This window comes from Ailuropoda melanoleuca, chromosome 2 (assembly GCF_002007445.2).
Source record: "Ailuropoda melanoleuca isolate Jingjing chromosome 2, ASM200744v2, whole genome shotgun sequence".
NCBI lineage: Eukaryota > Metazoa > Chordata > Mammalia > Carnivora > Ursidae > Ailuropoda > Ailuropoda melanoleuca.
The window spans coordinates 7,280,065-7,297,329 of NC_048219.1; the positions used below are offsets into that span (position 1 = coordinate 7,280,065).

The 17,265-nt window shown below is 38.9% G+C and overlaps 1 protein-coding gene across 5 annotated transcripts in view; it reads right to left on the reverse strand.

Moving 5' to 3' along the window:
- Positions 1 to 17,265, reverse strand: part of EYA3 (EYA transcriptional coactivator and phosphatase 3) — a 97,957-nt gene that overhangs the window by 13,965 nt on the left and 66,727 nt on the right. For all 5 annotated transcript variants that reach the window (XM_011229088.3, XM_011229079.3, XM_019803134.2 and 2 more), the window contains 6 exons: positions 15,651 to 15,834; positions 13,574 to 13,713; positions 8,696 to 8,779; positions 7,212 to 7,301; positions 4,889 to 4,947; positions 2,430 to 2,590 (listed from right to left, as the gene is read on the reverse strand). In XM_011229088.3, coding sequence (XP_011227390.1) covers positions 2,430 to 2,590; positions 4,889 to 4,947; positions 7,212 to 7,301; positions 8,696 to 8,779; positions 13,574 to 13,713; positions 15,651 to 15,834 — 718 coding nt within the window. The remainder of the gene's footprint in view (positions 1 to 2,429; positions 2,591 to 4,888; positions 4,948 to 7,211; positions 7,302 to 8,695; positions 8,780 to 13,573; positions 13,714 to 15,650; positions 15,835 to 17,265) is intronic.

Consider the following 17,265-nt stretch of genomic DNA (forward strand, 5'->3'; position numbering starts at 1 on the left):
ACAAACCACCACCACAAAATCAGCTGAAAGAAACACTGTGATTAGATTCTGCCAAAGCTCACTCTTTTCTCACCAGCCAGTAACCTAACTGGCAGCTGGTGGACCATACTGAGAAGCATTGCTTTAGATGTGATAGCAAGAATCAAAGGGGGAGAAATGAGGGTTACAGTTGGACGAGTCTGCAGCATTTCCAATCTCTATAAAGAAACCAAAGCCCAGGGAGGAAAGGGGGGCTGCCTAAGACCACACAGCAAGTTAATGGCTTTTGGCTTCAGAAGTCTTTGCACTGCCACGCACTGCTCCCACGGTGACTGTGCTCTCAGCCCTTCACGACACATTGACCTGAGATTCCACGCTGAACGACCGACTTCATGAACGTCATTTACTTGTACTGTACTCACTTCTGCAACAACTACAGCTAAGAAGAGACTAAAACACTGCTTAAGATCAGACAATTAAGTACAGACTTCCTCTGATGGGAGCATGTTATCAGACATTTGAATTATAATGTCCAAATAATAAATTTGGCCCTGTATTTTCTGTAGTGAAGGTAAAAAGAGAAATCCTATATTCTATCACAAATATTTCACAAAAACAGAAGGCATTTCTGTGAGGAGAATGGTCTATAATTTGTTTTCAGATTGATGGTTTCACAATGCAAGCCTAGAATTACATGACTCTCAAGGTCTCTGATAAAACAACAAAAAAACCAGTACCTATATGTCATGTGTGGAATACACGTTAAGTACACACGTCACATACTTACTTAATATGATGTGGCACTTCTGTTAATTCCTGTTTTACAAAATACAGGTGGACATTACTTTTAATATGTTCCCCAGAGTAGGCTCAGGGGATTCTCACAGAGGGTTATGTCACTTTCTTCAGGAAACCAGGTCCTGGCACTCAACGAACAGAAAAAGGATCAGATACTTAGGTTGTACATGAAAATGAACAAAAGAAAGGCTAATGTGTGGAGAGAGTAAAAGCAAAAAGATGGAGCTGCCAAAATAAAGTACTGGCTCTGAGTCGTGAGAAAAAAATAGGCCATAAAAAGGGGAATCTAAAAAAGGCAAATTAAATTCCCAAAGCCCAGATGCCTGTGCTTTTTATCTGGTACTGGGAGCTCTCACAGAAATGAACCAAATTATCTTTGAAGCCCTGTTTTTACTTTCTGCGCCACAGCGTAAGGCCGCATGGCGCGGCAGGAGGATTGGGGGTAATACACCTCTAGACAGTCTATCGAATCCCTGAAACTTCAGGCAACATTTTGTATTAGATCTTTGAGGGTGATGGTTCAGAGCTTAAAAAATTTTTTAAAAGATTTTATTTATTTGACAGAGAGAGAGAGAGAGACAGATAGAGCAGAAGTAGGGGGACAGGCAGGCAGGGGGAGAGGAAGAAGCAGGTTCCCCACTGAGCAGGGACCCCCCCCCACGGGGGGCTCGATCCCAGGACCCTGGGATCATGAGCTGAGCTGAAGGCAGCCACTTAACCAACTGAGCCACCCAGGCGCCCCCACAGCTTAAAATTTTTTTCTCATAAGGGTACATCACTAAAAAAGGGACCGCACTGGGGCGCTTGGCTGTCTCAGTAAGCACACGACCTTGATCTAGAGTTCAAGCTCCATACTGGGCACAGAGCTTACTTTAAAAATAAATAAATACATACATACATCTTTCATACTTTAAAAAAAAAAAAGAAAAGAAAGGGCCTGCATGAATGTAAAGTGCACTGGAACAAGAGTTAGGGGACTGGATTCCAGCTGTGACCGTGGGTAAGCTGTCCTCAGCACCCTCATGATAAATGTGCTTTCTCAAATGCAAAACGAGGGACTCAAGATTAGATTTCTAATGTCTCTTCTAATTTGAACAATCTATGGCTAATTTATTAATTTCAAATAACAGAATTTTAGGCATAGTGACACATGATATTTGAGATATTTCTGGGCAGAAATTCCAAGGTCCAACACATGGCTATTGCCAACCTTTAATTCTGGACCAAGTTTTCCATCCATTACAAATCTAGTCACTCGTTCTACCTGAGTTCCTCTGATAGTTACATAAATCAGTCAAAAAACATGGCAACTTATTAACTACTATTGACAATAGTTGTGACTCCAGAATAAAACATATATCATCAAACATAACCTTTGGAACACACTTCTTTAAAAAGGTATTTGTCTAAAAAGAACAAGAGAACTCTGCAAAGTTATGCTAAGAGAAGTCCATGAGAAACACAGAGCTTCCTCCTCAAAGAGTTTCAATCAAACTTCAATTTTTTTATACAAAGTTAAAATGTTATCGTGGCAAATGTTATTGTGGCCCCAATTCCTAAGCGGTTGCTAGGGAGTTCTAAGGAATCCCTGGAAAAGAACACAGGAAATAAGAGGGAAACAGAATACCAGACTGGTTGTATGCCACACTTACCACCCACGTTGCTTTTATGCTTATCATAGATTTCTCTCACTTTTCGGTAGCGGAAAGCCAGTTTTCTCATCCAGTCCACACCTCCCTGGACGCCCACAGAGGAACCATGGCTACCACCGCCTCCTGATCCACTGAAACCATCTGTTGAGAAACTGTAGTTGCTGCAGAGAGAGGGGATGATGAAAATTAATATCTACACTGTATGCGGTTTTGTGCTGAATCCCACCTGGGATTCTCTGTCCTATTCCTGGCATCTGCCATCAAGTTTAAAAGCTTTGAGAACCTTCTCACTTAATCTCTGTGTGTCAGAATCTACCTTCCATTAGTTGTCTACTTCACCCCTATTACTGCCATCAAAAAAAGGAGGGAGAGAGAGGGAAAGAGAGGTAGGGCCCATTCAAGCACCAGCATCCCCTAGAGGTTGTCTTGGGAATAGAGCATCTTTTCATTAATGACAGAGTATCTTGTAATGAAAAAAACAAAAACAAAAACAAACCCAGAATATAACATTTTCGTGTACACACACACACACACACACGATGGCAACTATGTAAAGTGAAGAAACATGTGAAGAAAAAAATGGAAGGGAATAACCCCAAATATTAATAATTGCAAGGTATAATGGAGATGTTCTTCAGAGATGTTAGCTGGTTTATTAAGTCCAGGGGTCACAGTGGTGACTTTAAAAATGTCCACAAATTCTTCAATACTCCTCTCTTCTAATTCTTCTCCCTATGGGTATGGAGTGCATTTAAATGTAAACAGGATGTGGCAGAAGTGATGGTGTCAGACCGCAGACACAGGCTTCTCTTGCTCTCTCTCAGAGCATTGGCTCTGAAAGAAGTCGGCTGCCCCGTGAGAACACCTGCGCTGCCCCATGAAGAGGCATACATAGTGAGGAACTGAGGTGTCCTGTTACCAGCCATGTGTGAGAGGCTGCAGGCAGGTCTTCCAGCTTCCATCAAGCCTTCGCATGCTTTAAGCTCCAGCCAATATCTTGATTTTAATCTCAGAGACCCTGCTTCAAAACTACTTCGCTAAGTCCCTTTCAAGTTCCTGTCCTATAGAAATTATGAGATGATAAATGTTTATTGCTTTAAGCTACTAAGTTTTGGGGTGATTTGTTACAGAGCCAATACATAAGTAATACAGTTAAATAGGCTGGGAGAGATGAACACTTCTAAGTAAAAATTTATTATTATTATTATTTTTTTAAAATTTATTTATTCGACAGAGATAGAGACAGCCAGTGAGAGAGGGAACACAAGTAGGGAGAGTGGGAGAGGAAGAAGCAGGCTCATAGCGGAGGAGCCTGATGTGGGGCTCGATCCCATAACACCGGGATCACGCCCTGAGCTGAAGGCAGACGCTTAACCGCTGTGCCACCCAGGTGCCCCCTAAGTAAAAATTTAAAAAAAAGACTGACAGAATTAGAGACAACTTGGTTCAATCAGAAGTCAAAATTGAGTTCAGTAAGTATGAGACTCTGTTTTTAAGAAAATAAAGCTGTCAAGACATTTAGGTAATTACTGGTTAGCCTCATGTATAAGAGGGAAAAAACACTAGGCTTCAGAGTAGATCATAAACTGCTTTGGACCAGGCACTTTCCTAAAATCTCATTAGAATGGTGCGCTCCACGGCTGTGCAAGCACAACAAGCACGACTGATGGTGCTCCTCACGTGGGGCCTCATAATCTTTCTCGCCCTACAGCATTAGGTCCTTCCTGAGTGATCTGTCCAGCTCTGCTCTATGTTTGAGAATTCATGGATGAAACAATTTTAGGGCAGACACAGGGAAGAACCTATGAAAGGGACAAACATGAAAACAAATTAACGTGAAAAAAATGTGACAGTCTTTTTTTCTCAAAGTCTTTAAATAGAAGCTAAATAAATTTTCGGATTATTCGCTAAGACTACTGGGCGAGAAGACAGTAGCCAAGAGAGAAATGAGGAGACAGAGCAAGCAATTGCCACTGAGATCCCGACAGGGTTATTCCTGACACCAAGAGACCACCAACAAGTAGTTTCCCTGGTAAAATTCCCGATGCTTATTTGTATCTGAAACTACCAGTGTGGAAGCACACTCCTCCTGACTGAAAATCTGGCCAAAGGGAAACTAGTGTATCCTTTACTTTGAAATGCTTTTTCCTCATCCGGTCATGGCTACCCATTCTTCACGGCCATATTCAAATTCCACTGCACTGAGAAGGCCGCTCCAATGCTGGCAACCAGCTGCTCCCACAGCCACCAGAATTATTTTCTTTTCTGTGTTCTGTCACATTCTCTACTGTCACCTCTGCACACTGCAGTCCATCGTGAACTCTGTTTGTCTGTCTCCATTAATAGACTGTGAGATCTTTTACGGCCATGTCTTACTCGTCTTTGTTTTCCTCTGAACCTAGACAGTGTCTTGTGCCTAACAGGTAGACTGATGTTTAAGACATCACTGTTTCTATCACCTCAAGTCCTGGCCATTGTCATCGGAAGCCACATCTTCCACGTGCACCTGGTCACACTCCTGTTAAAAGACAAAACCACACACTATTTCAGTCCAGGGAGTAGAAGTGCTACCACCACCATGACATATTTAAAAAGATCACAAACAATGGCAGATGATGAAATACCTTCCAGTCTCTCTTGCGTGTGGAGGAGCACGCTCACCCCCCTGCTGTCCAACTTCTTTTAAGGCCTAATTCACGTCCCACAGTCTTCATGAAATCTCCTCACCCAGCCCGACCCTCAGGTATGCTCTTCTCTCAGTAGTCATGGGTATAACACAACAGCTCATGGATATAAACACAAGCTCCCTTATGCAGTCAGGGATGTCTGTGTCCTACACTAGACTGTGAAGCTCTGTTATACACTGTAGCCCTCCTGTGGCACAAGCTGTATCCTACAGCTCCTCTGTACCCCTCCAGTCTAGTCCTTACATACATGTGCATGTAGCATGAACCCAATACATTTCTGCAGATGAAACAGGTGCTGGTAGAGTATGGTATCAAAATGGAGAACGACTGAAATAGAAATCTGTAAACCCAAACTTAGGAATTAGAAGTGGTCACCTAAGTTAATCTCTTCATGTTCTAAAAGTGAGGTGAAATGAATGACCCACGGTCATACAACTAGTGAGTGATAGAAAGAAACCAGAAAGAGCCTAGGCCTTCCAATTTGAATCCAAGGTTCTTTCCACCAAGCCTGTGCTACTATGGATGGAAAATGCCACCCACTGCCTAACTCTGAGATTCACTCCTCTGACACCACCTAATAAGGCAATGTTGTGAGGTTTGCCTGCATCAGAATCCCCTGGGGAAGTTTTTTTAAAAATGCATATTCTTGGGTCCACCCCAGACCTACTTGAATCAGAATTTCTGGGTGTGAAGTCCTAGAATCTTCATTTTTAACAAGCTCCCCAGGTGATTCTTATGCCCCCTAAAGTTGAGAACCACTGACCTGGGGGGCAGGAACACATTCAGGTCAAATTCTTCACAGAACTTTCAGTCCTGAGTGAGGTCTATGTCTAGAAAATCATTACAAATACAATTTGGCAATAATTATTGGCACAAAGTACGTTTTCAATATATGTTTGCTGAGTAAAAACTATGATGTCCTAACATATCAACATGTGAAGTTGGGGAAGATTAAAGCATTGTGCAGGTTAGACAAAGGTACTGGAGTTTAGAGCCCTGGTAATTCAATTTGCTGGAGAACTGTCCAATGAGTAGAACTACACTATATTTAAAAAGAAATAGGATTACCCTCCGTGTTTATAAAATGCTATCTTATTTTTAATAATTAATTATATTTATTTTAAGTAATCTTTACACCCCATGTGGGGCCGGAACTCACAATCCTGAGATCAAGAGTTGCACGCTCTTCCTACTGAGCCAGCCAGGTGCCACACTATCTTATTTTTTAACTTATAATTTTCACTGTTTTTAAAAACTAGGTTATATAAGTAGTACACAGTTTGAAACTCAAAAGGGCATAAAGTGACAAGTCTGCTCCTACCCACCTGTGTGTCCCAGCAACATAGCCTCTCCCCCAGACAGAACAACTGTTACTAGTTTCTTGTGTAAGATAACTGCTTAACTGAGGCCCAGAATGGGGAGGTAACTTTCCTAACCTGGAACTCACACTCTGGTCTTCTGACTTCCAAGTCTTGTGCTCTTGCCACTACACCATGGTCACCTCAAAGGTGAACTCAAATATCAAAGCGAAAAAAATTCACCAAGAAGCTCTCAGTGTTCCTGGTTTTCCTTGCATCTAACTATAAAATGATTCTGGACATCAAGGTTAACCTATACGTGGATAATAAGCATGTATAAATTATAATGAGTTAGAGCAGCCATTTATAGATCTGACAAATCAAGAGATTATATTTTAAGAAGGTAAAGTCAAAAAATAGTCAAAATATAATTAAGAGTACAAAGAATCAAACCCACTTTATTAAATGTTATTTAAGACAGCTGAATAAATAGGAATGTTGGTTTACATTTCACTGTTTTGCCTGAAGGGCTGGCATTTCCACTAGAGCTAGATTACCTCCAAATAAGCTAACTAAAATCAAATTTTTGAACCAATAAAATTAAGGGCCAGTACCAAGACTGGTGACCTAGCTAAGGCACTGTTCTTATAAGACTATATAAGCCTAAGTGGCCAGTTGGCCTCTCCACAACCACCCCTTCTCACCACACTTCCTCTAAATACGATAAGCATAGGCGAGATAAGTAGTTACTGAACAAAATGTTTCACTGAAGCACAGAAACAATTTAAAATGCTTACCTCTAAGTCATTGAAAAATAGATGTGTATCAGCCACTTCAAAAATCATCTCTTCCATTGTTAAACCTGAGCCAATCACTACTGTTGGATCCTAGAAGACAATAAGAGAAAATTTTTTTTAATTTGGTACTAACAGCACTGGTTCCAATCTTTAAATATTTCGGAGTTATTCTGGGTCGAGGCCAAAACAACACAGGCCTACAAAAGTGCTTCTAACTATTACTTACGCAATTTCATTCACAGTTAGAAGAATCTGGGATTGTGCAAGTTAAAAGTATCCAGATTTAGTTTTCAGAAAACAAAACCCACTTAAAAAACCAATTTGGGCGGAAATTCCCTGTTTTGTGAGAAATGCTAACTATTGCTAAAATATTACTATTGTAATACTCATTATCTCCCTTCAGCCTCCCCGTTGCATGTGAGCACACACACAGACACACACACAGTATAACACCAGAAGTCAGTTATCTGACAATCTCAACAGCCAGGAAATAAGTGAAGAAGGCTGAAGACTCAAAATATTTGTAGGAAAACCAATGCATTTAGCTTTAAAGCGAACCATCAGGTCTTCACATGGAGGATGTAGGCTCTTATTGTATATACTTCTATGATCAGCGTCTACAGCGTATGAGCTTATGTCAGCTCACCAGCCTAGATACTAAAAGCCTGTGGAAAGTACTTCTAACAGAAACATTAATGACAATAAGAAATAAAAGGGAATAGTAAGAAAGCAAAGGAGGCAGGTATTTTTATAAAATTTACTCATAGGAACTGAAAAATAGAAGCCTAGAGATAATTTAGTGTAGAAATATATACTTATCCCTCTATTAAAGCTGATATTTAGGGGCGCCTGGATGCTAACAGTTGGTTAAATGTCCAACTCTTGGTGTGGAGTCTGCTTGGGATTTTCTCTCCCTCTCCCCTTGCCCCACTTGTGTGCTTTCTTTCTTACTCTCTCTCAAATAAATAAATCTTAAAAAAACACTCCCCCCGCAAAATTCTGATGTTTGTATTGATGACTCAGTAAGTTAAATTCTGTTTGGTATAGTTTAAGAAGGTACATAATCCACTTGAGAAAAATATTTTATGTTTTATATACGTTTTAAAATTACATATTTGGCACATACTCAGCTAAATAAAATGCTCAGTTTGGGCTGTTAAAAGTGACTTAAGGTTAACAGATCAGTCTTTGGAATATATAATCCTGAGACTCCACTCTGTTTTGACCTTCATTCCCGTATTTAGTCTTTATAAAACAGTACTCCTGAACAACTTCAGCTTATAATACTCGTCCTACGTATAATATCCAGCTTTATCAATACTGCCTAACCATGTAGCCTGCCTGGTACAAGCCATCAGGTGAAGTTTTACATGGAAAGTGAAAGGACAACAGGGTAAGAAAGAGGTAGCAGAGAAAGTGATTTTGGCTACCTACTCATATCAGGAGGAGGACAGTTACAACAAAGAAAGAAAGACTCAAATTACCTTTCCATACTTCTGAGCATAGGATCCAGTAAGAAGAGAGTGAAAGATGATGATGGTTTCATCCAAGTCCCATAGAAATACCCGCTGAGAAAGGAAAACATAAAAAATAATGAGTGAGCATCTTTTCTAAATACAATGGAGGAAACAAGAAATACTAATAGAAAGAAAACTAAAAAATTCACAAATACGTGAAAATTTAAACAACACAATTTTAAACAACCAATAGATCAAGAAAAAAGCCCAAGTGAAATTAGGGAATACTTTGAGAATAATGAAAACTAAAACACAACATACCATAATTTATAGTGAAAGCAGTACAAAGTGGAGAATTTATAGCTGTAAAATGCATGCCTTAAAAAAGAAGTAAGATCTCAATCAATATCATAACTGTACAATTTAAGGAACTGGAAAGAGCCAGCAGAAGGAAGGAAAGACTAAAGGTTAGAATGGAGATAAATAAATCAGAGAGTAGAAAAATAACAGAGAAAAATCAATGAAACCAAAAGTTGGTTCTTTGAAAAGATCTACAAAATTGACAACTTTCAGCTAGATTTAACTAAGAAAAAAAAGAAGACTCAAATTAGTAAAATCAGAAATAAAAGTGGGGATGTTATTATCAATTTTACAGAAATAAAAAGAATTATAAGAGAATACTATGAACAGCTGTATACTAACAAATAACCTAGATGGACGTGGACAAATTCCTAGAAATACACAAAATGACAAAACTGACTCAAGAAGAAATGGAAAATCTGAATAGACCTTTAATAGAGGTTGAAATCAGTAACCAAAAAGATACCAAGAAAGAAAAGCCCAGGACCAGATGCTTTCACTATTAAATTCTACCAAACATTTAAAGAAGCATTAATACCAATCCTTCTTTAACTCTTCCAAAAAGTTGAAGATGAAGGAATACTTCCTAAATCATTCTATGAAGCCAGCATTACTGATACTGAAGTCATATAAAGACACTACAAGAAAACTGCAGAACACTATCTCTTATGAACATCAATGCAAAAAAATCTTCCACAAAAATACTAGCAAACAAAATTCAAGCAGCATATTAAAAGCATTGTACATCATGACCCTGCGGGATTTGTTTAGAATGCAAGGATGGACCAACATACAAAAATTAATCAGTGTAACATGCTACCTTAAGAAAACAGGGGGGGGGCGCCTGGGTGGCATAGCGGTTAAGCGTCTGCCTTCGGCTCAGGGCGTGATCCCAGCGTTATGGGATCGAGCCCCACATCACGCTCCTCTACTAAGAGCCTGCTTCTTCCTCTCCCACTCCCCCTGCTTGTGTTCCCTCTCTCGCTGGCTGTCTCTATCTCTGTCAAATAAATAAATAAAAATCTTAAAAAAAAAAAAAAAGAAAGAAAACAGGGAAAAACCCAATGGTCATTTCAACTGACGCAGGAGAAGCATCTGACAAAATTCAACACATTGTCATGATAAAAACACTCAATAAACTAGGAGTAGAAGTGAATTTCCTCATATGATAAAGACTGTGTGTAAAAAACCCAGAACTAATATCTTACTCAATGGTGCAAGACTGAAAGCTTTATCCCTGAAATCAGGAATAGGACAAGTATGCCTGTTTTCATCACTCCTATTCAACATAAGTACGAGAAATTCTAGCCAGAATAATTTGGCAAGAACTGGGGGGGTGAGGGTGGGGGAGGTACCCAAACTGGAAAGGAGAAAGTAAAATTATCTCTGTTCACAAGTGACATGATCTTATATATAGAAAACCCTAAAGAATCCACAAAAATTGTTAGAGCTAATGAATCAGCAATGAGCTGTATTTCTATATACTTGCAATGACTAATCCTCAAAGAAATTTAAAAAATAATTCCATTTACAATAGCAGCAAAAATAATAAAATACTTAAGCATAAATTTAACTGAGGGATGGCTGGGTGGCTCAGTAAGTTAAGCATCCGACTCTTGATTTTGGCTAAGGTCATGATCTCAGGGTGGTGAGCTCAAGCCCACATTGGGCTCTGTGATGGGCATGGAGACTGCTTAAGATTCTCACTCTCCCTCTGCCCCTCCCTGCCACTCACTCACTCACTCTCTCTCTCTCTCAAAAAACAAAACAAAAAAAGAATAAATTTAACTGAGAGGTAAAACACTTGTATACTGAAAACTATAAAATACTGCTGAAGGAAATTAGACGGACCTAAATAAATGGAAAGACATCCCATGTTCATAGATGAAAGATTTAACAATGCTAAAGTGACAATACTACCCAAATGACTTACAAATTCAATACAATCCCTATCAAAATCCCAATAGTGCTTTTTAAAGAAATAGAAAAACTCATCCTAAAATTCATATGGAATCTCATATTCCATGGCCTGAATGGCCAAAATAATTTTGAAAAAAGAATGAAGTTGGAAGACTCACTTCCTGATTTCAAAACTTATTACAAAGCTACAGTAATCAATACAATGTGGTACCTGCAAAAGGACAGAAACATAAACCAATGAAACTGACAAGATGACTCAGAAATAAACCCTAACATACATGGTCAATTTTTAAAAAAAAGATTTTATTTATTTGAGAGAGAGCAGGGCAAGAGACAGAGCACGAGTGGGGGGGGAGGGGCAGCAGGAGAGGGAAAAGCAGACTTCCCGCTGAGCGGGGAGCCCAGTGCGATTCGGGGACCCAATCCCAGGATTCTGGGATCACGACTTGAGCCAAAGGCAGATATTTAACCGACTGAGCCACCCAGGTGCCCCCATATATGGTCAATTTTTGACAAGGATGCTAAGACCATTCAATGGGGAAAAGAAAATATTTCCAACAAAAGGTGCTGGGAAAACTGGATATCCATATGCAAAAGAATGAAATTAGACTCTTACTTTACACCATATACAAAAATTAACTCAATATGAAAAAAATTAATTCAATATGAATCAAAGACCTAAATTTATAAGCTACAACAATAAAATTCTTAGAAGAAAACACAGGTAAATACCTTTATAACCTTGTATTTTTAACACTAAAAGCACAAGCAATAAAAGAAAAACAGGACTTCAACAAAATGTAAAACTTTTGTGCATCAAAGAATACTATCAAGAGAGTAAAAAGAACCCACAGAACGGGAGAAAATATTTGCACATCACATATCTAGTAAGTGATTAGTATCTAGAATATATAAAGAATTCCTAAAACTCAACAACAAAATACCAAACAACTCAACTAAAAACTGGGCATAGGATTTGAACAGCTATTTCTCCAAAGAAAATATACAGATAGCCAATAAATACATGAACACATGTTCAACATTAGTAGTCATTAAGGAAATGGAAATCTAAACCATTTCACATCCATTAGGATGGCTATGGTTAAAAAAAAAAAAAAAAGAAAAAATAGGTGTTGGTGAGGATGTGGAGAAATTAGAACCCTCATGCATTGCTGGTGGGAATGTAAAATGATGTAGCCACTATGAAAAACATTCTGTTGTTTCCTCAAAAAGTTGAACATAGAATTACCATATAATCTAGCAATTCTACTCCTCAGTTTATACCCAAAATAACTGAAAAGAGAGACTCAAATATCTGGATAGCAGTGTTCATAACAGCATTGTTCACAATACCTCAAAGGTGAAAAAAACCACTAGTGTCCATCAACAAATGAATGGGTAAACAAAACATGGTATATACACATAATGGAATATTATTCAGCCATAAAGAGAAATGAAGATCTTACACATGCTATAACAGATGAACCTTGAAAACATGCTAAGTGAAAGAATCCTCACATAAAAGGGTAGATATTGTAGCATTCCACTTATATGAGATACTCAGAATAGGCAAATTCCTAGAAACTGAAGGTAGAATAGAGGTTACCAGGGGCTAATGGGAGGGGAGAATGGGGAGTTATTGCTTAATGGGTACAGAGCTTTTGTTTGGGATCATGAAAAAGTTCTGGAAATAGACAGTGGTAACAAACAACATTGTAAATGAACTTAACGTCATCGAGCTGCACACTTAAAAAATGGTTAAATGGTAAATTTTATGTTATGTATACTTTAGCACAATTAAAAAAACTAAATGGGTTCTCAGTTTTTCCCAATAAATATAGAAGGACTTTAAATTTTCCTTCTTTTTTACCTTTTTTTGGTGTGTGTCAGGAACAAAAGGAAAGACAGTCCCCAAACATAGCCTCGATTTACTTATGTCTTAATACCTATTGATGAACTCATTTTAAATACAGCATCCCTCTGCCCATTAAATGCTCATATTATAGAAAAATCAAATACAAAAACAAAAGCATATAAAAACTCCACTATTATTAGCATTTTGTATGATTTTCTAATCTTTTTAATAACAAAGCCAAATGTATGCCCATAATAAATTCTTACAGTGCTTAACCACAAAATAAGTGAGTACCAATCTCATTAATAAGTTACCAGACCTTGTCACAGGTTTCACAGAAGCTTAGCCTAAAGCACTCTCATCTTCTCATTTTACTTTTAGATTCTAAAATGGAGAACATTATGACATTATTTGTGACACCCTGTGCTTTCTGAATATGAGGGAATTGTTCTTTCTGTTTTCCCTGGAACAGAGAGAATAGTCTGTTCTTTCCCTTAAAAAGTTACCTGGCTAACTAAATTCAAAAAAGCTTTTTCAATGCTTTGGTGAAAAGCGCCTGAAAGTAATATGGTGAGTTACGAGCACGGGTATATGTGTTTTTACATTTCTCTCTTCATGTGGCCAATTTCATTTCTCTTGCCCAGAAATGGGGGGGGGGGCATTCAACAACATAGAACTACAGTATCTCCATGAGTTTCAGATATGCATGTTCAATGAACTTAAAAAATGAGAAAAAAAAGTAGGTAACTCAAATGAGTTTCTTCCCGTACTTCCAATTCACTGTCCTGGGAAGAGCTGGCATCAGCTTTCCTTTTGCCCCGGTTCTTGCCAGTCATGTTTTTTCTGGACTGGTCATCAGCATCTTTATTTGGTGTCGTTTGGGACAAAGATGGGCTTGAAGAAGGATCTCCTGGAACAAAAAGTGAGACATATATTGCTAGTAGTCACAGGCTATAAGAACCAGAGCAGGAAGAGGGGTCAGCATGCTTTCTGTCCTTAAGAATCATATTGCAGGGATAAAGGCTGGAAAACCAAACTTTACCTCATCAGTTTAGGAATGCAGATGTAGGCATCAACATCTCCTAACATCACAGAGAGAGTTATTAACAGAATTTATATACCTGCCTCTCAATGGAAGCACACGGCTATAAAGTTGTTTGCCAAAACAAAAAGAAAAAACAAAAACCTGAACCTGTATCTGGTCAAGTTTCTAGAAACATCAGAGTTTCTCGACTTGGCACAACTGACGTTTTGGGCCAGATAATTTTTTGTTGAGTTGATGTCCTACGCATTATAGGGTGCTTGGCTAAGCAGCACCCTTGGCCTCTATCCACTAGATGCCGGTAGCACTCCCCACCCACTGTGACAGCTGAAAATGTCTCCATACACTGTCAAATGTCTTAGGTGAACGTGAGAGACGGCATGGCACAAAAATCACCTTTAGTTGAAAATCGCAACTCTAGATCTATTTACCAATTTAAAATAAAATACCGAAGGCAGCAGGACATATTGATCTACCCAATACAGAGATAATCAGCAAAATTCAGACTAGAAAATGGCATGAGATAAACACTCTAGTTTCTTCACAAATACAGTACACCAGAGAATAAAAAAAGAAGGGAATTTGTAAGTTAAAAGAGACAAAATATATATCCCCCAATCCCAATGTATGGACCTTACTTTGACCCTAATTTAAGTAAACTATAAAAGGAAAATAAAACTCTTAACATTTATGAGAAAACTAGAAATAATACCTTTTAGCATTTTATGATATTAAGGAATTACTGTTGAATTATTTCAGATGAGATAATGGCATTGTGATTATGATAGCAAGTATTTATCTTTTAGACATATGATGCCTGGAATTCGGCAACAGAACTGGATGAAGTGTAGCTGAAATATGAGTTAATTGTTGAAGATGGGCGATGGATACATAAGAGGTTCATTACACTATTCTGACAACTTCTAGGTTTGAAATTCCCTATTCTTAAAAAGTTAAAATTGTTATGAAGAACAAAGATATTTAGAGACATAATTTCAAAACTAAGGCATTCAACATGAGTAACTATTTCAAAGTTATGTAAGTTTGAAGCGGTGACCATCTGTACTTCCATTTCCTTAGAAGACTAGTGAAGGCAAGGTACACAAAAAAATGCTTTAGTTGAGATACTTCTAAAAAATGCATTAGTGCTAACAATAAACAGTCCTCCCTCGAGTTACATGATGTGACAGCCAACCACCAAATTTTCCTGAATGATAGAGACAAATAAAAAGCATATACATATGTTTATTTACTGAATGTGTGTATAAGGCCTTTATGTCAGGGTTTTGTTTTTTTTTTAACCTGGACTTCATAATTCATCGATACATTTCAAACCTAAATGTATAGGTTTAAACTGTAGGTTAAATTTTATGTAATTGAGGGGGAAAGGACCATAGCTTTCCTCAGGATCTTGGAGATACGTGACACAGAAAAAGCTAGGAACTACTGCTCTGAGGTCTCAGCAGGCATCCAAAATATGCAGAGACCAAAACTGGAGTCCTTCCACTTTTACAAAACATGCCAAGATTCTGAAGTTCCCTGTGACAAGCACATTAAAGCTCAAGGACGGGGTGGGTGTCACAGTCTTTTCATTCTTGGGATTTTTCTGTTCACAGCATCAGGTATTACATTCAGCCTGCCAATGACTCATCATATGGTCTGGTACCAATGTTTAAATATTCCTCACCCGAGAGGGAAAGCCAATAGCACAGTAACAGTGACTTAGACCAGAACAAAATGATCTTTACTATTACACGTTGAATGAGGTGCCCTTAGGCCAAAGTTCTGAGAGCTACGGTGCTTACCAGACGAAAGTCTCTGTGCTGCAGGCGCAGGTACCATGACACTAGGCTTGTCCGTCTGGTATGTGGCTGCTGCTAATGTGGCACTCTCGGCCTCACTGTTACTCTGGCCTGTGACTCCAAAGCTGGAGCTGGGGTAGCAGGTCTGGTACTGACTCTGACCGAGGATAGTATAGGTGGGATAGTCCTGTAGACCAAGGGCAATAAGGGAGGAAAACAAAACTCTCAGAAAGAGCAAAACGCTGATTTCAACACAAGAGACTTTCATGTCTCTCTTATTCATAGTTATTTTCCTAAAACATTTATTTGACTTCTCATTTACCCATCTATAGCTTCCACGTAAACCAATGATTTTCAAAATGCATTCTGCGGAAAACTAAGAGTCAAGAGGAGACACCTCAGGGGCTATCTTTGGAGAGGGAAGGGTCCCACGCACTCTATAATGTCCCTTTTCTACTCTAACAGCTTTCTTTTTTTTTTTTTTTTAAATATTTTATTTATTTATTTAACAGAGAGAGACAGCCAGCGGGAGAGGAAACACAGGCAGGGGGAGTGGGAGAGGAAGAAGCAGGCTCCCAGCGAAGGAACCTGATGTGGGGCTCGATCCCAGGACTCTGGGATCACATCCGGAGCCGAAGGCAGACGCTCAAGGACTGAGCCACCCAGGCGCCCCTTTTTTTCTATTTTAAGTGCTGAATTTCTGTATAAATTTCTGCACAGAACTTCTGAAGATTCTATTCTTTAAGAAGTTTATAAGCAACTGCACTAGATTCTAGTGCTTTCTAAGTACAGATGAGCTTAAACAAAAAAACACATCCTACATTAAGGTTCCCCAGTTTAATAAATTTCTGGGTTTTTTCTTTTAAGATTTTATTTATTTATTTGAGAGAGAGAGTAAGAGAGAGCACGAGAAGGGAGAGTGTCAGAGGGAGAAACAGACTCCCCGCTGAGCAGGGAGCCCGATGCGGGACTCGATCTTGGGACTCTGGGACCATGACCTGAGCCTAAGGCAGTTAGTTGCTTAACCAACTGAGCCACACAGGTGCCCGTAGGTTTCCCAGTTTAAAAACTGAGTACTGGGGCACCCGGGTGGCTCAGTTGATTAAGTGTCTGCCTTTGGCTCAGGTCATGATCCAGGGATCCTGGGATCGAGCCCTGCATGGGGCTCCCCGCTCAGTGGGGAGTCTGCTTCCCCTCTCCTTTTGCCCCTCCCCCCTTGTGCTCTTTCTCTCTTAAATAAATAAAATCTTTAATATAAAATAAACTATTTGGAGGGAGGGGTGCATAGCTCAGTTGGTTAAGCGTCTCTGACTCTTGATCTCGGCTCAGGTCTAGATCTCAGGGTCATGAGTTCCAGCCCCACTTTGGGTTCCATGCTGGGCATAGAGCCTACTTTAAAAAAAAAAAAAAAAGAAAAGAAAAGAAAACTGGAGGGAACTTTTGATGGCTTCATGGGCACATACATGTCAAATCTTATCAAACTGTACAATTTAAATTTATGCAGATTATTATAGATCAATTATACCTTAATAAAGCTGTACAAAAAATGTCTATGATATATAGCACAAATACATATCTTAAAAAATTTCAACTGATGTTGGTAAGAAGTAGGAAGAAG